The sequence below is a fragment of the Eumetopias jubatus genome, unplaced genomic scaffold (genome assembly GCF_037043125.1).
Source record: "Eumetopias jubatus isolate StellerSeaLion01/CBP00866 unplaced genomic scaffold, mEumJub1_p1.0 scaffold_2, whole genome shotgun sequence".
NCBI classification, from domain to species: domain Eukaryota; kingdom Metazoa; phylum Chordata; class Mammalia; order Carnivora; family Otariidae; genus Eumetopias; species Eumetopias jubatus.
The window spans coordinates 35,256,334-35,279,035 of record NW_028274808.1 but is presented as its reverse complement, the minus strand read 5'-3'; the positions used below and the strand labels follow the sequence as shown (position 1 = coordinate 35,279,035).

Below are 22,702 nucleotides of genomic sequence, written 5' to 3'. Positions count from 1 at the left end.
TTGTTTTACAAATGTGAGCCTTGAGGCCCAGAGGGAAGGAGAGAAAGAGACTTCTACACCTTTCGGAGGGGGATGAGCTGGAGAGAAGCAGCCAGATTAGTTTGAAGTACCCTGCTAGCAGAGCCGAGAGAGCACATTCTGCAACCAGCCCACAGCTGTGGGGAAGTGGGAAGGCTTTTCTGGGGACAGAGTGGCTGAGTGGTGGTGGAGGCTGCCTGTCTGTTACATTGAAAGCCATCTTAATCGCCTCGGGATGATACCACCTTTTCCCACTGGATACGGAAGATTCATTCATTACCCTGGCGGTTCCTGTGGGACTTGGGTTCTTAGCTAGGTGTACCTTTCTGGGTAACAGGCCTGCATCTTTGGTTTGGGGTATTTTGGGGACATAGTGAGATGTGGAATGTGGTTTAGAGATGTCCTCTAGCAAGCATCGCATCCGTCCCGGGCCAGAGATCGTGCCCCCCCCCCCCCTTGTCCTAGCTGACACATCTGTGATCAGCTTCCAAGAGTCTTCTCCCAACCAGAGGAGTTGAGGCACTCCCATCTCCAGAGTTACCTTGGACCTGTCCGTGTCTACTTGGTTTCTTTATGGCACAGGGATGTTCTTTGGAGAAAACGAGCTTGCACCAGATAGAGCCGGATTCCATCACCTCGATTTGCTTCCTTGCGCCCTGTCCTTTCGCCTCAAAACGGGTGATGAGAGTCTTGGTGCTTTTGCCTACCGGCTACATGGCTTTAAGCAAAGTACTTGACTGCTTGCAGGCTCGGTTTCTCCACTGCTTAAAGGGGAATTAATAATTCCTACCCCCACAAGGTTATAGCGAGGAAGAAATGAAGATTTATAGGTATAAATTTTACCTAGTACCTGCTTGACATGTAGCAGGTATTCAGTAAATATTCTGTCTCTTCAAGTCCCTTCCCTAAATTTAGAAAATTGACAGAGAAGTGTTTATTTCTCCTGTGATTTGAAATCATTAAAAATGTTACTAAAGCCTTGGGAGGGAGCTAGTGGGGGCACATGCATACTCCCGCTGGCAAGCACTTGTGAACGAAGCCAAGAATCTGGGGGGTTTTCTGCCAAACGAGACTGACTCACTCATGGGGACTGACTCATGAGGGGCCCTGTCTGGCTCCGGGGAGGCAGGGCTGAAGGACCACATTAGGGCATGTTCCGGGGAAATGGATTCTCTAAATAACTTGGATGGTTCCCTGGAGCATTTCGGACAACAGCCACCTGGAAGATGGAGATGTCACCCCTACCTAGCCCAAACAGGGCCCCAAAAGTCTTATCACTTGGTCAGGGCTTAGCAGCAACAATCCTGTTCCTTAAGACCCTCGGGGGTTATTTTAAATGTTATTACCACGCCAAACCTCAGAAGGGTAAAGGGCTGCAGTCCGTGCTTTTTTGAGTGGGCCCTGGCAAGGACCTTTGATTCTTCAGTATGACCTTTTTGGCTCTACTTCTGGATTCATTTCTACTGGACATGAGCAGGACAACCTTTCAGTGTTGGGGAGGAGGGCTGCATCCACTTCATGGTTCTGTACTCTGAGGCCCTCTATAAGTTGGGGAGAGTTGTGTTCTAGCCTCACAGGAAGTTGACAGGACCAGAGATCCCTGTGATGCATGTAGTTTTAGAGACCAAAAGAAAGAACGCAAGAGACCACTTATTTCAGCTCCCTGGCTGCATAGGTTCCAAAGAGGGTCAGCAGGGTGCTTGGCTCCCGTTTCCTAGTCCTTGGTTTGTTCCAGAATTCTTCACCTTTACCCCTCACCAAAGGGCTGGTCTGCCCTAGAGGAAGTGCAGTCTGTCCTGGGAGAGTCACTAGCCCACTCAGGCCTCCTGCAGCCACCCCCCCTCACACCCACACTCTGGAGCCCTGGCCCATGAAGTGGCAGAACTCTTTCGGACTTTCATGAGCCTCTTCACTTTCCCAGCACACACGATCTTGGGGCTTATGCCTTGGAGGACTTCATGACAATTTTCCCAACAAGGCTTGCGTGTAGCCCACGCTCAGGAAGTAGTTGTAGAGCTGAATTGAAGCACTGTTTGGTCTACTGAAAGCCTGTAACCCCGAATTCAATTTTGGGACAGGACCACAGTTCTCTTCTTTGTGCCTTAAGAAGCAAGTTACTGCTTTCAGCACCCTTCTGGACAGGGTGACTATGTGCCATGCTTTCGCTGCTTTTTCTCCTTGCCCCCCCCACCTCCCACGCAGACCTTCCTAACTGTTTGGTGGTTTCTTTTCCCTAGAGTCAGCTTGAAGAGGAAGATCAGGCTCAAGACGGAGTCTCCATGGAGGTGTGGAGCCAGGTCAGCGACCTCTAACAGCAGAACTGGGATGTGGAGCTGGAAGTGTCTCCTCTTCTGGGCTGTGCTGGTCACAGCCGCGCTCTGCACCGCTAGGCCAGCCCCGACCTTGCCTGAACAAGGTAAGCCATGGGCTGCGGGGCCAGCCTGGCCTCCTGGGCCTCAGAAGCATAGCATACTGGCCACAGAGGTTATGTGTTGACTGAGAGGCTTCCACAATACCTGGTCTGGTTTGGGCCTGGCTATAAACAACCTCCAGCAGAGGTTGGGGTCACAAAGGCCGGTGACATCCATTTGCCAGAGGTGACATGCTTAGGGTGGGTTTATGCTTTTCTCTTCCTGAAAAAGAACTTCTGATCGGGACCCAAGAGCTGGCTCCCTAAACTAGATGATGTGTAAAATGGGGCACAAGTGACCTATGAATGTGTTTGTTTAGAATCTGGATCAGAGGATGTTGAAAGATGTGGGAGCTTGATAAAGACCTCTGGCTTCTTGAAAATTGTTCCAGAGACCCATCTTCTGTGAGGGCTGACAGTAATGGCCAAGGGCATGCCATTTTTCCTTCCTTGACCATGTCCAACCATGTCTGGAGGCCTGCTGAGCAGTTTGCTTTGGAGATGCACCACTGGAGGGAATTCAAGTAGATGGAGAGTGGAGAGCCAGGGAGCATTATGGTGCATGGGCACTGGTGGAGATCTATGGCTTGTTGGAAATTCAAAGATTATTAGTAATGGGAAGGACTTGCTCATGGGATTTACTGGAGTTGTGAAAATACTTCATGGAGATTACAGGTACACACTTTCAGGGGTCTGTGAGAACCCTCTGTGAGAACTCACTGCTGCCAAAGGGTCGTGTGGCTTGTGACCCAGTGGCTGATCACATCAATAGAGAAGGTTGGCGGGCAGTGGGTACGAGACTCAGATGTGCACGTGACGTAGTGGCTGAGCCTAAAGGGCCATCTGTCTCAGCTGTCAGGACCCCAGTGAATGATAAATCATGAGTGAGCATATTTGTCCACTCACATGGTGATAGAGAGGGCACATGAGACTTTCTGGAAGGTGCACTTGACTAGAGCAGGCAGATTAATGTTGCATTCAGTAACAGAACTGAACGTCAGACCTGAGCTAGAACATGCCAGAGACCCAAAGTGGGAGAGAGCGTCTCTACCCACAGGGAGTTTACTGTCAGGGAGACAGGTGCAGAGGTAACTAAGTACAAGGTAGACCGTGTTTAGACCACACAGTGGAGTCACAGGAACACAGAGGGAATGCAGAGGAAGAGGAGAGCAGAGAGCAGCTGACCTGAGTCTAGAGGGGGTAGGTGGGGGTTTGTTTGGAAGAGGGTAATGAAGGGCATTCCAGGCGGACTAGCATGAGTGAGAGTACTTAGGCCGCATGTATAAGGTGTATACAGAACGACTTGCCTGATGAGCAGGTGGTGGTGGGAAGTAACACCTAGAGAAATTGGGCTGTAGCATATGGAAGGCCTGGACACCCTGCTAAGGAAACTATACTGGAATCTCAAAAAATTCTGAGCAGGTAGTGATGTGATCCAGCTTGCAGAAAATCAGCCTGGCAGTTGAATTTGGATGGATGGGAGGAAGACATCTCTGTTTGAATCCTGCTCTGCCATTTCCTATCTGCATTACTTGCTTTGACACATTACCCTGACACACTAAGCCTTAGTTTGCTCATCTTTAAAATGGGGACTATAATAAAGCCTGAAATGAGGTCATTCAGATAAAGCACCTACGGTGAAGTTTTGGTAGTTAGGACGGCTGCTCCCACAGTTGCCAGACAGACGTTTGTTTTGAATGTCTAGCTAGCGGGAGGAACCAGGGTGTGGGGCGGGAGATTGTCAAGGAAGGAAAACTAGCAGACACTATAGAAATAGAATCTATAGGTTGTTGTAGAATCAGAAATAGAATCAGTAGGTTGGCTATCAGCTCTGGGTGACTAGAGACAGACAGAATGACCTCAGAGTAAAAGGAATGAGTTAGGGCAGGAGGTTTGTGAGGAGTAGAGATTTGGATCAGCCACAGTGTAGACCATAACAAGGGAGTCCAAAAAGCCAGGAGGGCTTGGATGAGGTTTAAGAATATGAATTTACAATGGGCCCTAAAGTACTTTTTTTTTTTTTTTAACTTTCTCTAACAAGCTGTTTTGCACCTGAGACTTGGAGAGTGGAGAGAGTGAGTGGTGCGGGTCTTAGGCCTGGGCACCTGTACTCAGGAAGGAGATGGCCGAGGGTACAAGGCTAGGAATTTCAGGGTGGGGTGGGTGAGGTTCACGGAAGCCACTGGTAGTGGATCCAAACTGAGAAAGGAAGGTCAGGCAGTGATGGAGGGTGGAACCAGGGGCCTGAAGGTCTTGACGTGGAGGAGGCATAGGCCAGGAACGGCAGGGAGGGAACAGGGGAGGTCAAGGGGGCTATTAGGAGGCTCTGCAGCAGTGAAGACTGAAGTTAGACCACCATTTTTTTTTTAATCAACTTAACTGAGGTATAATTTACATTCTGGAAAAAACGTTGATTTTTAAGGATACAGTTCAGTGTGTTTTGATGAACGTAACGTCCGATGTCAGTACTGTCCCAGTCCAGAGAGGGAACATTTTCGTCACCTGCACAACTTCCCTCTTGCCCCTTTGCACTCATTGCCCCGTGCAGTCAAGTGCTGCACAGATCTACTTACAGTCACTATGGACCAGGTTTGCCTCTTCTAGAATTTCATATAATGGCATTACATGGCAAATGTGTAGCCATTCCCCTGTTGATGGCCATTTGCGTTAATGGTTTTGGTTATTCTTAATAAAACTCCTGTGAACATCTGTGTATAAGTCTTGTGTGGGCCTAAGGTTTGCTCGATTGCCTTGGTTTTGATTTTGGCACCACTTCTTGCTGTTGACCCTTGGGAACGTTCCTCTGTGTGGAACGTATATAAAATATAATGCTAATGAGCATCCGCTCCCAGGATCCTTGTGACTATCAAATAAGAGTATATGCAATGATCTTAGAACAGTGCCTGGCACATGATCTGTGAGCAGTGAATGGCAGCTGTGAGTACTTTGTCCTGAAGACACCACATGGGGAGGGCCTTGCCGTTTCCTGCATGGCATGGGATGCCTTAGGATGCAGATGTGGAAATCCCCTGCACTCAGAGGACAAGTCCCCTGGTGCAGGGTGGCCCTTCACAGAGCTTATCCCTCCTGAGCTTTGTGATGGTAAAACCCATGCCCCACAGTCTTCAGAGAACTGCTGGGAAGTCAAAGGGAAAATCTGCCTCTGTGCTTTGTAAACCATAAGGTACCTCACAAATGTAAAGTATCACAGTATAGTCTTGGCCCTGCTGATTATTAAATAATAATGCTGCTATTGTCCTCAGAAAAGACTATAATCTGTGTATAAAGGGTTTGTCCAAAAGTTTAAACCCAAAACTGCCCCCACGGAGAGCTTTTCCCCTTTAGAAAGGCCTTGCAGTGTGTGTGTGTGTGTGTGTGTGTGTGTGTGTGTGTGTGTGTGTGTGTGTGTGTGTTGGGAGCCCCTCCCCCAGTCTGCAAATGCTCCTGAGTGTAAGTGTGTGTGTGTGTGTGTGTGTGTGTGTGTGTGTGTTGGGAGCCCCTCCCCCAGTCTGCAAATGCTCCTGAGTGTAAGTGTGTGTGTGTGTGTGTGTGTTGGGAGCCCCTCCCCCAGTCTGCAAATGCTCCTGAGGGAGTGAGGAGGGCCTGGAGTTTCTGGCTGTCCTTGGAAAGTTGATTTAATAAGGGTTCCAGGAAAACCAGCCTCCCTCTGTCCCGCCCTCTCCTTTCCTTTCTCTAGTTTGGGACCTTAAAGAGGCAAAGCTTGTTTCAGATCAAGTCTTGAGGAAGGGGAGGGAATTGGATGGATGGACAGAACCTGGGTCGTGGGCCAAGGGGCAGAATGCCCCTTTAGAAAGATAAGCACCAACTTGAAAGACATTTTGAACTCGAGAAGGGTTGTGTCTGTCTTTTTCTCTCCTTTAGAATAAGACTGGGAAAAGCAAATGGCTGAATCCAAAACTGGTTGTGAGGCTGCTTCTTGCAATTGGGGGTGGGAGTCCTGGAACATGGGTTAAACACCCCAGACCCCCTTGGTCAAGGGAGACAGCATGAGGCTTGCAGTCTCAAAATACTTGCCTGTATACTCAGAAATCTGCAACTAATAAGCGATTTAATGGGCTGGGGTTTTACAGCTCCTCCCACCTACCCAGATTTGAAGGAGTCTGGTGGTCGGTCGAAGGGGGAGAGGTTAGACTTAATGGAAAAGCCGCACATTTCCATTTCTGGCTGCAAGCCCCCTCGGTGCTGATGCCGGGAGCCACAAAGCGAGGCTTTGTCCATGTTCCATGGAAACCTGCGCCCACGGCGGGAGAAGCTACAAGCAGTACCAGAGACATGGCCCCAGCTTCAGGTGGTAGGGCCTGGCCACCCCAGGCCGCCCCCCAAGGGTCCCACAGTGGTCTTGGGCCCCAAGGGGTATGCATTTCAGCCTGGGTGCAGGGAGAGCCGCAAATAGGTAGTGGAGGGTCTCCCACTGCCAGCCTCAGATAGGCTGCCGCGATCAGTGTGGCCGGAGGACCCGTGGCTGGTGGCTGCCCTGGGACACATGTCCAGGGGCGCTCCTCCGCCCCATCTGCCCCCAACAGAATTTCTTCTTGTGAAAAGAAGCTGTTTACTTTGAATGCACACTGGATGGTCAAGAGGAGTTTCTTCACCCCCTGCCAGGAGGCAAGTGGAGTGACGTGGAGCAAAAGGTGATGTTGGGTGACCCACTTGAGGACAAGGGTGGAGGATTTTTAGGTCAGTAGAAATCTGCAGGGTGCTTACTTACCAGGTTTCCCCAGAGGATCTGCTCGGCCCCACGTCCTCTTCCCCAGAGACTGGAGGCTAGAGTGCTTTTGAAAGGGTGTGTTTGCCAGTGTTCCCGGAGCTAAGCTGAGCAGGGTGGGGGTAGGGAGGACCCAGGGCTCGCCTGGCTTGTGAGAGAATGTTAAGGAGGCGCGCTCACGTGTCTCCTTGACCACACTGGGCAAGTGCAGCAAAGCCACTCCAGGGCTGTGTTCTTGGCTCTGGAGTCTGCATTGCTACAGTATTAGCTTCACTGATTTTCCACTCTGGCTTTGCCAGCCAGCTCCCCGAAGTCAGGGAAGAGGAATTTCTCAGGGAAGAACAAATGGCCCCAGAGCCCTTGCTGCGGGTGGGGGAGGGGAGGAAGCCCAGACAAAGAATCAGGCCGGGATTTTGTCACCTGGTTTCTGGCACTACCTGGAGGCTGGGGTGGGCAGGAACCGCAGGGAGAGTGCCGGGGATTCCTTTGGAGTCTGTGGCCCCAGCCCTGGAGGTAGGTCAGCAGGGCTCGGCCAGGGTGCTTTCTCCTGGTCCGGCAAAAGCAGTGAGTGATGGCTTGTGTCTGGGGCGGTGATGGACGGCCTCGGGAGAAGTGAGTTCTGGGGAGTCATTATCCGCGAGGGCGAGGTCCGGGGTCAGAGAGCCTGACCAGCAGCTGCGCCCTGTTTTCGCAGTGCCTTGTTCCTCCAGGGCCGCCCGGGGCTCCAGCTCACCCTGTGGACACCACCTTTGCCTCTTCCTTCCTTCCCCGAAGCCTGGAAATGAGACAACTGTGTCCCTGCTGACCGGGGAAAGTCCAGCTGGTCTGGCGCTCCTGGTCTCCCGAGTTCGGCTGCCCAGGCCTCCCTATTCATTCTGGAAAGATGGCTCATTTACAACTTACTGCAAACATTCTCTTCTCTCTGTCCACCCTGCCCGCCCCCCCAGGCCCCCAATGGTTCAGCTGCAAGTTAAGTGCTCTCCACCTGGGCTCTTGAGGGCCTGGAGTAAATCCCAGACTGTTTCCTCTCAGGAGAAGCCTTCTGGAGTCGGGGTTGCTCCTGAACTTGGAGGTTTGCTCTGACTTCCAGCTGGCAGCACCCAAGTAGGGGAGGCCGTTGCCCGAAGCCCCCCGTGGTAGGCTTGTTCCTCTTCACGGTAGCTCCTATCCTCAGAGTTTCCCTTCCCAGTTCTCGCTTCACTTGGACTCCCACCTTTCTTCCCCCTTGCCAAACGAGGTGCCCACCGCCTTCATTTAAAGACTGTGTTCCGGGGCGCCTGGGTGGCTCAGTCGTTCGGTGTCTGCCTTCGGCTCAGGTCATGATCCCCGGGTCCTGGGATCGAGCCCCGCGTCGGGCTCCCTGCTCGGCGGGAAGCCTGCTTCCTCCCTCTCCCACTCCCCCTGCTTGTGTTCCCCTCTCTCTCTGTCAAATAAATAAATAAAATCTTTAAAAATAATAATAATAACAATAAAGCCTGTGTTCCTTGCACACTGGGCACTGTGGGGGTGAGGTGTCTGTCCAGTTAGTTCCAAGCCCTGAGAAGGACGGGCTCTGGCAGAGCTTGAAACACAGTGCTCCTTCCTTATCCCCGCGTACCGTGGTGTGGCTCGAGCCTTCTGGGATGGGTTGTGTAGAAGGAGGTGATCGCCGGGGCAGCCGGCACCGCCCTTTGAGTGAATGCGGTTGTGTTTCCCTGGCCTTGGATGTGTAGGCGCATGGAGCCTCAAGTGGGTGAGAGGGTCAAGGAGTTCCACGCAGATGGGCCCCCGTGGTTATGAGCTTGGGTAGGGGGAGAGATTAAAATCCACCAACACTGAACTTTCCGTTACGTAATCAACAAAGAAAGTTGAGTTTAGAGCTTATCCCTTCCTAAATTTTCTCTAGGATTGACCACTAGCCTAGTGGTTCCTTCGCAGGCCTCACAGATTGAACTCATCTCTCCCTCTCCCCCTCCCTCACTTCCTTCGTTTCCCCCCCTTCTTTCTCTCTTCCATCCATCCATCCATCTGGCCAAACAAGACTCTTCTTTTTTCCTTGTTTTATACAGTATATTCATTCAGACATAACCCTTGTTTACCTGGGTCCCTGAGCAGGAAATGTTCGTCCCTATCTTTTCCTCACTTTTTGTAATTCCTACTCTTAGCTGAGGGTTTAGCTTGGGTTTAGCCTAAGGCATAGCTTGAGGGCCACCTCCCCCATGAAGCCTTCCTGTGGCTCCAAATTAATCACTCTTCCTCCCCCCCCACCCCGCCCCTTTCTGTTTAACTTTCAACCTGGTACTTGGCCTTACATTATATGGAATTTTTTTTTTTAAGATTTTATTTATTTGACAGAGAGAGACACAGCGAGAGAGGGAACACAAGCAGGGGGAGTGGGAGAGGGAGAAGCAGGCTTCCCGCGGAGCAGGGAGCCCAATGCGGGGCTCGATCCCAGGACCCTCGGATCATGACCTGAGCCGAAGGCAGACGCTCAACAACTGAGCCACCCAGGCGCCCCGTTATATGGAATTTTTAACATACAGTTATTTCTTCCTCTAGAGCAAAGTTCTGTGTAGTCAGAAAGAATGTTTTCATTGCTCTTTTTAAAACATGGATATTCGGGGCACCTGGTTGTCTCAGTCGGCTAAGTGTCTGCCTTCAGCTCAGGTCATAATCCCAGGGTCCTGGAATTGAGCCCCACGCCAAGCTCCCTGCTCAGCGGGGAGCCTGCTTCTCCCTCTCCTTCTGCCCCTCCCCCACCTTTGTATGCTCTCTCTCAAATAAAATCTTTAAAAAAAATAAAACATCAATATTTGATAAGTCATCGAGGTTCATTGTAGGAAATTTAGAAAATACAGACATGTGAAGAGAAAAAGAAAAGCTTATATTCCCATTATCTAAAAATAATCACTCTTGGGGCACGTGGGTGGCTCAGTCAGGTAAGCATCAGACTCTTGATTTCAGCTTAGGTCATGATCTCAGGGATGTGAGATCAAGCCCTGCGTGTGGGGCTCCTCGCTCAGCGCCAAGTCTGTTTGGGATTTCTCTCCCTCTCCCTTTGCCCCTCTCCCTGCTGACGAGCATACACTGGTGTACACTCTCTTTCTAATAAATAAATCTATAAATAAATAAAATTAATCACTGTTAACTGTGAATCTATTTCTTTAAACTGTTTTTTCTTGCATTTATACAAACACAACTTTTCAAAAATGGGATTTATATGGTATATACTGTTTTTTAACTTAAGCATGTAGTAGGGGTTTTTTTGTTTTTAAAGTAAGCTCTGTGCCCAACGTGGGGCTTTAACTCATGACCCTGAGATCAGGAGTCACATGCTCTACCGACTGAGCCAGCCAGGTACCCCAAGCACGTAGTATTTACTTGCCATGCAAAGAAAAAATTTTTTGTGCCTAATAACTACATAGTATTCCATTGTATGGGTGTGCAAAATTTATTTACCCAGTCCTCCACTGTTGAACATTTAGGTTATTTTCAATAGTTTCCACTTAAATGAGCATACTTTGACAAATAAGATTTGTCCACCTAACCAAGGATATTTATATTCTAAAAGTTTTTAATACATACTGCCAAACTGCCCCCCGGAAGGTTATGCCGGTAAAGGTCTTTTAAAATAACAATTAATAAATATTATTTATTGCACCTTCACACTCTGCATGCTTTACATTTTTACATCGATCTCATGGCCATAGGTTTTATTCCCGTAATCAGATGAGGAAACCGGGATCCAAGGAGTTAGGTAACTTGTCTGAGGTCATAGTTGGTGAGAGATGGAACTGGGATTCAGACTCAAGTCGATCTGACTTTGGTATTTTTTTTTCCAGCATATTAAACTGTGTCCCTGTGTCATACTGGGTTTCCCTCCCAAAATTCAGGCTGGCCAATACTTGAATTTAAACATTTGAATTTGTTGGGTCAGCCCTTCTTTATCTCACAGGAATCAGGCTCCACCTCCCTCCCTCCCTTCTTTCCTTCCTTCCTTCCTTTAAGATTTTATTTATTTATTTGAGAGAGAGAGAAAGGGAGCATGACCTGGGGGAGGGGCAGAAGGAGGGAGAGAAGCAGACTCCCTGCTAAGCAGGGAGCCTGACTATCCAAGGACCCTGAGATCATAACCTGAGCCAAAGGCAGATGCTTAACCAACTGAGCTACCCAGGCCCTTTCTGGGGTGGTATGAACATGTGTGTGATTGGGGTAAGGGCAGCTGGAGATGCTTGCCTTATGCCATTTCTTGTGTGACTTTCTGCTCTCTTCTCAGAGGTTATGCATGGGTCTTAAGTCTGTGAGCTGCTCTTAATGGAAGGGGTTTCCTAGCCTAGAATAATCAGTAGAACAAAAACCCCATTGAGGCTGCATTTTCCACTGCAGCCAAGCCCTCCTACTCGGAGAGGGTCTAGGATCAGAGGTCCCCAAAGTGTCAGATGCCACACCGGAATTTTCTTTGTAGGTCACACTTATTCTAGAATGTAGTGGTGTTGCCCAGACACATAAACCACCTAGATAGCTTCTCAAGTGGTTGTGGTCCCGCAATGTCTGATGGGTGGAAATAAACATGTCAGAAGGTTCACCGAGGCTGGAGCATTGACATTGTTCTGAGGCTACCAGTGTGTGTGTGTGTGTGTGTGTGTGTGTGTGTGTGTGTGTGTGTGTGTGTACACATCTTTAAGACATGAAGAAATACAAAGAGAGGAGGAAGAATCCTGAAAGTTTTGGTTATCTTAGTGTTTACCTTCAACACATTAATGTTTTTGTTTTGTTTTGTTTTTAAAGCTTTTATTTATTTATTTGACAGCGAGAGAGAGAGAGAGAGAGAGAGAGAGAGAGAGAGAGAGAGAGAGAGAGAGAGAGAGAGAGAGAACACAAGCGGGGGAGTGGCAGAGGGAGAAGCAGGTTTCCCGCTGAGCAGGGAGCCCGATGCGGGGCTCGATCTCAGGACCCTGGGATCATGACCTGAGCCGAAGGCAGACGCTGAATGACTGAGCCACCCAGGCGCCCCGACACATTAATGTTTTAAACAAAATTATAATTTAATGTAGATGAACTAGTCACAAAATAATTACAGGATTTTAAAAATATGTATTAACTGTGGTCTACCGTCTGAAGCATGCCCCAGGAATAGGACACAGATTTATTAAAAGTTGTTTGGTAAATATTTTCTTCCAGTTCTGTTGGTAACTCTCTGTGTAACCTTTTGGGGGAAAAGACACCAAAAGTCTTGGAGGCCCCTCTTGAATGGGAGGCCAAAGACAAATGCCTTCCCTGCCCCTAGCCTCACCTTGGGTGAGGCCCAGCCCTAGCCAGTGTTATTCTTACCAGACATATGTAGATACAGTAAATGATACATTTAAGAAATGTCATCAAAAGACTGCATCAAGTAAGGACATAAAACCCAGGTTATGAGGACATTTGAAACCAGAGGACAGGGCCCTTCCCTTTGAAGTGAAGGGACAGATTGACCCTCATTTGTGGGCTGTAATGGGTGTGTACGTACATAATGAGGGCAGAAGTTTGGTTTTGCCTTTTGTTCACGTCAGCATCTTAGAACATCTGATTACATATTAGGTGCTCAATTAATACTTTCTGAACAAATGAATCCATGCATGAACACTGGTAAGGAACAATCCATTTTCTTTTTAAAAAAAAAAGATACCTAAAATTTCTAGTTTTCAAAAGGAGACGGTGGGAATAAAACCCTTTTCAACAGAAAGATAAGGAAAATAAATGAGAAAGACTTACTGCTACCACATATGGAGCACTTTATTTCAGCTGTTGGACAAGCATTCTTGGGTGTTGGAGGCATGGCATCTCCTGGCGGGCATGTTTAAAACCAGAGCTCTTGGTTCTGAAGCTTGGTAGCTCTAACACATTCCCTGCCAGTCCAGGAACCACACTTTGAGAACCTCTGAGGTCAGTTAATTTCTCAAAAAAAGTCTATAAGGCAGGTGTTGTTTCCATTTCACAGTTGAGGCAACTGACTCAGAGGTCAAACAAACAAAAACTTGCAGAGATTAAACAGCCAGGAAGTGGCAGGGTTGAGACTTGAGCCTGGCTGGTATCTGTGCCTGCAGCCCTAACCCCTGTACTAAAAGGTGGAGTGTCAAGGAGGCTGGAAAGAGAAAGATTAAGATTGGCCGGGAGGCAGGTGGGAGGGTGGAAGAGTGCTGAGTCAGTTTGCCTGGGGGATGGGGAGGGGGGTGCAGCGTGGGGAGGGGTGGATTGGTCTGAAAGCTTTCCTCCCAAGGAAGGAGACTCTCCTCTCTCTCTCTGATGAGTTGGGCTTTTAAGTCAATTATCACTGCCTTTGGAATGCTGATCTGCTCTCCAGCCCCTTAGAAGGGTCCTTTTGCATTCAGAAATCTCTGCTCCTTTATTGGCAAACTTTAGAATTTACTTTTGGAATTAAAGTTTATTTTCCTTAGGTTTTAGGAATTAGCTCTTGAACCTTAAAAGAGTCAGGTTCCTTAACTAACTACCGAATGAAGTTCTTCCTGTGGCATTCAAAACTTTTACTGATGTTAATTTGAGCAGTCAAGACTGTATAAATGCCTGAAGGGTGCATTTGGAAGTGGCATTTCTTTTACAATGTTAGCCTTTTTCCACTACCCTCTGGCCCCTGCTCCATTAAAAATTTATTTGTCTAGGCAGTTCTCATGGGATAATATGTCATGAATCAAAAAGTTCAGTGAAATAAATCCTTCTAGGATACCTGGGCTCCCAGTTTTCTGCCAGTCACAGCCTCTTGGCTGTTCTGTATTCTCCATTCTAAGGCTTCTTCTGGTGAGAACATGGGTCAGAGAAAAGGCACGAAGAGAAGCATTTATTGAAGGTGCCGGTGGCTGGAGCTCTGGGACCAAAACAGAAGCCCTTCTTCTTAAAGCAAATTAACTTGAGGTCTCTTGCCTTCCCTCACACCAGAGGGAGCTCTGTGCTCATGGAGGCACGAGGGGTTGGCAGTGAGTGATGCTCACCACGTAAGGCCCAGTTGAAAATTAGAATGTTGTTTAGAGCCAGAGGGGGCCCAGAGCTTGTCAGATCAGTCAGCCTTCCCATTTCACAGGTGAGGAAACTGAGGCCCGAGGCAGCAAGGGGCGATGACTTGCCCAGGGTCACACTGTGAATGGTAGGGCCAGTAGTCTGAGTGGTTTTCACTCAGGTGTTCTTTCCACTGTACCCAGCCAGTTACACCTGTGGTTCAAGCAGAGTTTGGGACTCTGGGGTTTTTACAAGGATTTCAGATCTGGGATGTTGACATTGCCCAGAGTAGTTCTGTCTCCCCCCAAAGTTCTAATTGTTCAAGATCCCCCAGATTGTCGGAGCAAAGGAGTCCTCAGTGTGGATATTGGCCCTTACCGTCCTCCAAGCCTTTGGTCCTGTTTTTTCGACCGGCTCTCTACCCGACAGCCATACCATCTCCGGTAGAAAAATCCCTGAGCCATGTTCTTTTAGTTTCTTAAAACAAGGAGCACACCTTTCATGGTGTGTGTGAAGGAGAGAGAGGAAAATGAATATATGGTCCGTCCATGTGTCCCTCTGGGTCCTCACCGTCCTGCAAATCTGGAACAGACCAGTTGGTGCCAGATTTTTGGATTTCATGGGCCAGTACAATTCCCCACCCCAGGTTTTGGGAACCTACGTAGAGTTAACTTGTTTTGCCACGTCAGAGCATTTTTTAAAATCCAACACTGTTCACTACCATTACCCCTGTTTTTTATTGTGGTAAAAATACACATAACATCAAAAATGGACCAGTTTTCACCAGTTTCGAGCGTATAGTTCTGTGGCATTAAGTACGTTCACGTGTTGTGTGACTTTCACCACCATGTCTCCAGAACTTTTGCACCTTCTCCAATTGAAACGCTTGTTCCCATTAGACATGAACTCCCCATTCTCCCCTCCCCCAGCCCCTGGCAACCACCTTTCTACACCATTTCATTTTATTTTATTTTTTAAAGATTTTATTTATTTGATAGAGAGAGACACAGCGAGAGAGGGAACACAAGCAGGGGGAGTGGGAGAGGGAGAGGCAGGCTTTCCCCGGAGCAGGGAGCCTGATGCAGGACTCAATCCCAGGACCCTGGGACCATGACCTGAGCCGAAGGCAGACGCTTAACCCCCTGAGCCACCCAGGCGCCGCCCACCATTTCATTTTAAAAGGATGTTTATCGCCTTTATTCTTATAATGTAAAGATAAGAGGCATTTCCTTTTTTTAAGATTTTATTTATTTATTTAAAAGAGAGGGGGGCGCCTGGGTGGCTCAGTCGTTAAGCTTCTGCCTTCGGCTCAGTTCATGATCCCAGAGTCCTGGGATCCAGCCCCACATCAGGCTCCCTGCTCTGCAGGAGAAGCCTGCTTCACCCTCTCCCACTCCCCCCGCTTGTGTTCCTTCTCTCGCTATCTCTCTGTCAAATAAATAAAATCTTAAAAAAAAAAAAGAGAGAGAGCATGAGCGGGGTGGGGGGGTGGGCAGAGGGAGAGGGAAAAGCAGGCTCCCCGCTGAGCAGGGAGCCAGTAGCCAGTAGTAGGGCTTGATTCCAGGATACTGGGATCATGACCTGAGCCAAAGGCAGACATTTAACCCACTGAGCCACCCAGGCATCCCAAAAGGCATTTCTTTAACGTCAAGAAAAAGTAACCTTATGAAGAGCTTTGCCCACTGCAGCGGGTGGTGACCCCCAGACACCGTGTGACCCAGACCCACCATGCCACGATTGGATTGGACAGGGAGGGAAGATGGCAGGTACCCTGGGGTGCTGAGAGCTTTGGCGAAGTGTGCTCTCAAGCATCCACTGAGGTTTTAGGGGGAGTGAAAAGGCAAATTCTGAAACAGCTGAGTCCTCTACTAATTCATCAGCAAGTTTAGGGAGCTGCAACTTTTCCCTGCCCAGCTGCTGGTGCTTCCTTCCCCAAACAAGCTCTGCTGAGCATGGGGGAGGGGAAACCCTACGAGGGGCCCTAGTAGGGGGCGGGGTGGGGGGAGGGCAGTACATTCTTTTCTTTAAGGAACCTGACCGGACTTTAAGGTCAGAGCCTAGCAGAGTGGGAGCTACAGGGCTACCTCTTCCCTGTTGATTCATCTCACTCTCCTCCTCCCCCACCCTTAATGATCTTTCCATTACAGAGCCCAGACCAGGAAGTGCATGACAGGTCGCAGCTGCAGACACATGGCTGGGAGGCCTGGGCTCCGGGCCAGTGGTAGGAGGGTCTGAGCTCCCCTTCCAGCAGTGGGACTCTGGGCGAGCGTGCACGCGCACGCGCGCACACGTACACACACGCGCCCCCCCCCCCCCCACACACACACACCAGCAAGGTCAGTGGAAGGTGTTCTGTGTTGTAACAGTTGGTGGCTGGTTGTACTTTTGAGTTCAGGATGTGATCTTTAATAAAGGCAGGAGAAGACTTCCGCCTGTGTCCAGGTCCCCTCGGCTTACAGCCCACACGAGTGGTCCTTACTGGGTTTGGGGTTCTTTTGGGGGAGTTTTCCATATTGCGCAGAGGCTCTTTAGCTCCTTTTCCCAAAATAGGACCCATCTAACATGGCTTTAGAAGCTTCCCAGGTGTCCAAGGGAGTTAGTAGGCATAGTATTAATACCTCCGAAATGATCCGTTTTTCCTCCATGATTCTATCGAAATGCAGGGTTCAGAACCTCTTTTGGGAGGAGGTCTAGTTGCAAGGGCATGAGCTTTGCAGACACACTGGTCAGGCTTCAAATCACAACGAATGAACAGAGCCTCCTTCATCTGACCGCCTTCATGGGGGATGGCTCCTTCCACATACAAGTTTGCTCAGGAAATGTTAATTTACCCTAAACTGTGTCCTAGGGGGGCAGTTGTCACACAGGAGTTTCTGTCTCCCCCGCCAGCTGTGTTGTTGGCTTACTTCCCTGAATCTGCCAAGGCTGGATTCCTCTGGTGCCAAATGTGAAATGGTGACACAAACTTCTAGGAACTGTGAGCATAGACCGCCCTTCCCCATAGCTGCAGGGCATTTCCCTTTGCTGTGGGGTGAGTGGGCTCTATGCTTCCTAGCACAACTTAGGTGAACTTTCCTCTTTCCAGAGCAGCTCTTTTCTTCCTGGTAAGGTAGGCGGGAGAGAAGCAAAGCGTCCTGAGAATCACTTTGGGAAATGGGTATAGGAAGAGATTTCTCCCCAGCTCCATCCGGAGCCTGTCAGTAAACACTTGGCGTGAGAGCTTTAGCTGGGAGAGAGGAAGAAGGGACATTTCTTTTAAAACAACTCTTGGGAGCATTCTTTTGTTAATCACTTAATTACAGTCCTTCTCCCCAACGGGAGAGCGCTCTGCCCATGGTGGGAGGCAGGGGGGATGTGAGGGATGCTGGTGCTGAGGGGGACACCCTCCTCAGGAGGGAGAAAGTACGAGGAGGCCTGCACACCGGCTCCAACCCTGGGCTCCATCCTGACGTCATGTTACCCCTTGCAACATCTATTTGAAAGTTTACGTAGACCTCTCTGGGCCCAGGGGGCTTTTGGCCTGGGTCTCCCGAGTGGGGTTCTGTGCGCCTGGGCCTCCTCGGGCCCAGCTACCGGGGAGCTGTTTTGGGGGGTCTTGGGGCGGGCGCAGGGCCCTGGCTGAGGCTTTGGCCAGCGCAGGCCGCTCTGCACTAAATTACAGTGATGAGGTGGGACACACAAAAGACCGAAATCTTTTTTTAATAAAAACAAAACAAAACTCCGGCCCCAAGCCCCTGGGCTGCTGAATGGCGATGGCTTCCTGTCAGGATTAGCCAGGCTGCCTGGGCATGTGTGCACTGCCTTTCTCCTCAGGAAATACCTTTAGTAAGCCCCGGTGGGGTCCCCATGGCAACGCGCGAGGGGACCTGCTGACAGAGGCCATTCAGCCCGCCATTGTTCCTCGGGCCCTTTGTCGGGAGCTGTATTGCTGCCCCTCTGGCAAACACAGCAGTTTGCACCGTTTTGTCAGGCTGAATGTGGAGTTTTTACATTTTAATGGGTTCTTCTGGCAGTGGCCCATTTGCATGCAAAATGTTCCCTCTTACTTCTTTCCCTTTTTCTCTAAAAAAAAAAAAAAAAAAAAACCCTACACTCCAAATCCCCTGGGTCGGGGGACTGGTGAATGCTCCCGATCAGGGTGTCGGACCCTGCTAATTGATTTGGTGTTCTCTCTCCCCTATCACTCACACATGCCCCTGCTCCCGCATTTCTGCAGCTTTCCCCATACGCTGGGGACATCGGGAGTTCAGGGAATCCCCTATTTTTAGGGCTTCCTCTCTACCCCAACTCTTGTGGGAGGATAATTCCCCAGGATTTTGGTGAGATCCCCGTTCTGGCCCAGCCTTGCCAGACTTAGTAAGTTTTCAGTTCCATTTCAAAGCCAAAATAACGTAATAAAAAAACCTCTGCAGAGGGCTCCCGGAGCCCTGCCGCGCTGTTCTGTGCTCCTTTTAAGTTGCCTTCAAAGCCACCCTGAGTTCCTCCCCCACCCACAATTGCCCCCTCATTTATCTCTGGGGAGTTTGTGCCAAGACTGTAAACATTCCTGGACCACCAGTTTCCCCACGTTCCTAAGGAGAATGGCCGTTCTCCTCTAATTTTCTTAACCCAGAAATCCAAAATCAAAAGGATTTCATAGGGATGACAGAAATCGCAACCCCGAGACAACAGGCCCAGGCTGTGTTGGGGGCCGGTTATCCTTTGGAGTAGAGGATGTGGATGACAGACACCACTCCTGACCACGGAGGATCGAGGAGATGCATATTTACGGACCAGCCCACAGCCAAGCAGCATGAATAAGTGCAAGATAAAGTCATGAGAATCTGTATGTCTTGGGAAGGCACATTAAGAATGGGACTGAAGACTGCCGTTTGGGGAGTGAGTTTTCATGTCTGCAAGAGTGATGGAGAGAGCAGAGGAAAAGGCACTTAAGGAGAAAGCAAAATAGGAGGGGCACGGTGGTCATCGGCTTGGCCGAAGAGGCTGAGATTGGACAGCTGAGGTTGGGGGTGTGGTTGAGGGGCTCCGGATTCTGGAGGAGGAAGAAATACACCGAGGTCCTCAGGAGCATGAGGGCATGGAATGCAGGGTGCCCATGCAGAGAGGTCAGGGTTTAAGCCCTGCGGCATTCAGATGTGTGAGCAGGACAGCTGGCCCACGGAAAGGGCTGGGGAGCCCTTTGCCTGATGTTCTTAATCTTCTCAGCCAGTCAGGCAGGGTCATCAGAGGTCATCAGCTCAGCTGGAAACTGTTATTCAAAGGTGAGGGTCTCAGGGGCGAGAGAAGGTGTCCGGTGACCGATCCAGAATTGAGCCAAGGACACGGGGAGGGGAGGACGGTGCTGTCTACCTGTGGCTAGAGCCACATGAAGTACCTCGAGCGGGTCCCTCTCCCCAGCGCTGGGTGAAAAATGAGACACTGGAGGGGCCCAGGCCCTGGCAGACGCCGCATCCAGAACCAGAGCTGACCCCTATTCTGTGACTTGGAGAGAAATCCCTCAGTCTCCGTGTTTTCGTACTTAAATGGGAATGAACGTGAATAAACATGCCTTTTTCTTTTAAGCTTTTATTTATTTATTAGGGAGAATGAGCAATAGGGAGGGGCAGAGGTAGAGAAAGGGGGAGAGAGGCAGACTCCCTGCTGAGCAGGGAGCCCGATGCAGGACTGGATCCCAGGACCCTGGAGACCATGATCTGAGCTGAAGGCAGCCACTTAAACGACTGAGCCACCCAGGTGCCCTAAACATGCCTTTTGAAGTATCAAGTGCCATACCAAAACAGGGCGTTATTCTTAGTCCCGAGCCTGTCACTATCCCCGTGTGGCCCCCCGCCCCTTTTCCTTACCTGCCAAATGTGCACAGTTGCACCTGCTCAGCTTCAAAGGGTAGATGAGCAAGGATGGGAAAGTACATTCATAAGGTAAAAAACCCTAAAGTATAAGGTAGAGGTGGTGAGGCTGAGGGAATGGGAGAAAGAGGTCAAAGCGACCAACTTGAGAACCTCATGCATGGAGGTAGGGGACATGGGTGCAGTTAGACAGCATCAGGGGCCTGAACAGAAAGGGTCTCAGTCACTTTTTGGAAGCCAAGCATTGCAAAGGCAAAGTGAAGGTAGAGGCTTGTTTTCAAAGCAGTAGACCTGGGCTCTGGATGGGTGTGGACTCTGAAGAGCCAGGCCACCTGGGTTTGAATCCCAGCCCGGCCACTAGTTGACCAGGCCATCTTGGACAAATATGGACCTCTTTGTGCCTCAGGGTCCCCCCTGTAAAATGAGGATAATAATAGTACCTACTTTGCAGGGTTGTGTAGACTAAATGAGACCTCTGCCTGGCACATAGGAAGCTTCCACGTCCGTAGGTAGGGATGATAATAGTTAATATCTACCTCCTAAGGGATTGAACAATAGTCTGTGTTAGAAGCTTTCACAGTATACAGGATATAGTAAGCATGCTGTAAATATCGTCCAGTATTAGCATTACCATTTTCAGCATTGTTTAGGGTCCCAAGATAATATGGGGGGGAAACACATAATAAATTGCAAAGTGCTGTGCAAATCTGTTGTGACTCTTTGCCGGGTTCATGTTAAGTTTGTGGGGCTTGGGGACAGTAACTGCCAAACCAGATCGGCTATTATGGGACCAAGGCTGGTGAACTGGCATTTCAAGTACCTTTTCAGGTGTATTTGCCCATGTAGCAGGAAAGGTCTGCCTTCATAGTCTGCAGAGAAATGTGTCCCCTGGGACTTCTTTAGTGCTTCTGTTATCTCTGGTCCCCCACCCCATGGGCTGAAACCATTATTTTTTGCTGTTTCTGCTGTGAACCTTTAGTCCAAGCAGGACATCCTCTAGCCTCACCTTCCACACTCCCTCATCCCCAGGCACAGACCTGCTTGTAAGCACCCCCATCCTTTTCTGCTCCCCCAGAGTTATCACTCCCCATCTAAATTCTTAATTGCTTCCTCCCCTTTCCCTACCATTATGTCCAACCTCTGCTGTCTGCCCTGACCACCAATACTTTTTTTTTTTTAAGTTCTGAACGCTCAGAGCCCGTGTTGGATTGCTGGATCTGGGTTCTCCTGCTTTTTTCCAGTTGTCTCGTGTTGCACCACAAAGTGCTTCAGTCGTGTCAAGCTGTTATGTAAAGCATGTAAAGTTGATCACCCTGGTTAGAGCACGGCGTGGGTCTACTGCGCCTTTGTTTAATCCGTTTCTTCTCCTTGCATAGTAACCAGGGCACATAGATTCACCCAATGGTAGCTCTTTTGAAGAAAGCTCCCTGTCTTCTCCTTGGATTTTGGGACCTGGGATCTCACCTTCTCCGAATGACAAGGTTCATATGGATTTGGGCCTTCTCACAGGCTCCAATCCCCCACCCTGCACAGTGCCCACGGCTGGCCCAAGACTTGGGCATTTAGAATCCAGCACTTGGCTCTGATCCGATGTACCCAGGGCAGAATTGCCTGCTAGAGGACAGTGGCAGACTTCTGGCCAGTCGTGCCATAAGCAAAATGCTACCTCCTTTTGGCTTGTGGGGGATTACAAAGCCCTGTATTTTGGAGGAATATAGGAAGGGAAGAGGGACTCAGTAAGGCTCCATTAACATTCATCAAGTCCAAGTTCCTGGACTTGAGAGCACCCTGGGAAACTCCGCCCCTCCCCCCCCTCTTTTTCTAGCTTGCTTCCCTGAGGATTACTAAAAAGTGTGGTTCCCTGATCTGCTCCTGGTTTTCCCTGGGGGATAGAGAGGCTCTGTTAGAGAAACAAGATGGGATTGGTGATTGGCATATAAATAAATCCCTTTCAGTCTTACTAAAGCGGGTCCTGGATCCAGCCTGCACAGCCTTCCACAGTGCACCTGCCACCTGCCCTGTGCCAGGAACCTGCCTCAGCACCAGAGGCCTCCTCAGTCTCAGATTCACGCAGCTAAGCGGAGCCTTTTCTCACTCCTCTTTTCTGGAGAGTTGGCCAAGGTGTTGGCAGCCTTAATCTTCTAGGGATTTTCAAGTCCAGCCCTAACCCTAACCCTAACCCTAACCTTCCCGCTCCCAGTGATGAGAACAGTGACCCTGTGCTGTGGGCATCAGAACACAATGCACCTTTTCCCACAATGCACTTTGAACACATTGCACCTCGAGCCTGTAAGAGCGAATGTTGTAATCTGACTCACGGCCAAGCACTTCCAGGCTCAGGCAAGGTCATCACAGAGTCCAGATACAAAATGTCCTCCAGCCTCCGTTTCCCACCTCATCTCTCAGGAAACAAGATGCACAAAGCAAGTGTTCTGGTTTGCTGCTTTCCTCACAGCATCCCCATTCCAATTAATCAGGTTCTCCAAGATTGGAAGAACCCTGGCTTCAAGTGGCCAAGCAGTAAACTGGCTTTCTTTTCTTCATCTTCCATGGCCAGCCCAATAAAGGTGTCCGCTCCTTTCTTGCCACCTGACACCTAACAATAAGTATAACCCTGGCCCATTGGTCTTGACCAGGGAAAGGCCAGCTCAGAGGAACTGGAGCCACAGATACAAGGGCCTTTCCCAGGGGGGACTTAAATGGGGGACGCTGGAAAGACCAAAAGGAGAATGG

General features: G+C 49.6%; 1 protein-coding gene across 4 annotated transcripts in view; it reads left to right on the top strand.

Moving 5' to 3' along the window:
* The window catches only part of FGFR1 (fibroblast growth factor receptor 1), a 47,795-nt gene that overhangs the window by 5,536 nt on the left and 19,557 nt on the right, over positions 1 to 22,702 (top strand). For 2 of the 4 annotated variants that reach the window (XM_088020963.1, XM_028124100.2), the window contains exon 2: positions 2,256 to 2,434. In XM_088020963.1, the coding sequence (XP_087877089.1) occupies positions 2,344 to 2,434 (91 nt within the window). In that variant the 5' untranslated portion in view covers positions 2,256 to 2,343. Of the gene's footprint in view, positions 1 to 2,255; positions 2,435 to 22,702 lie in introns of those variants that run through there. The other 2 variants (XM_088020962.1, XM_088020961.1) reach the window with 1 other exon arrangement.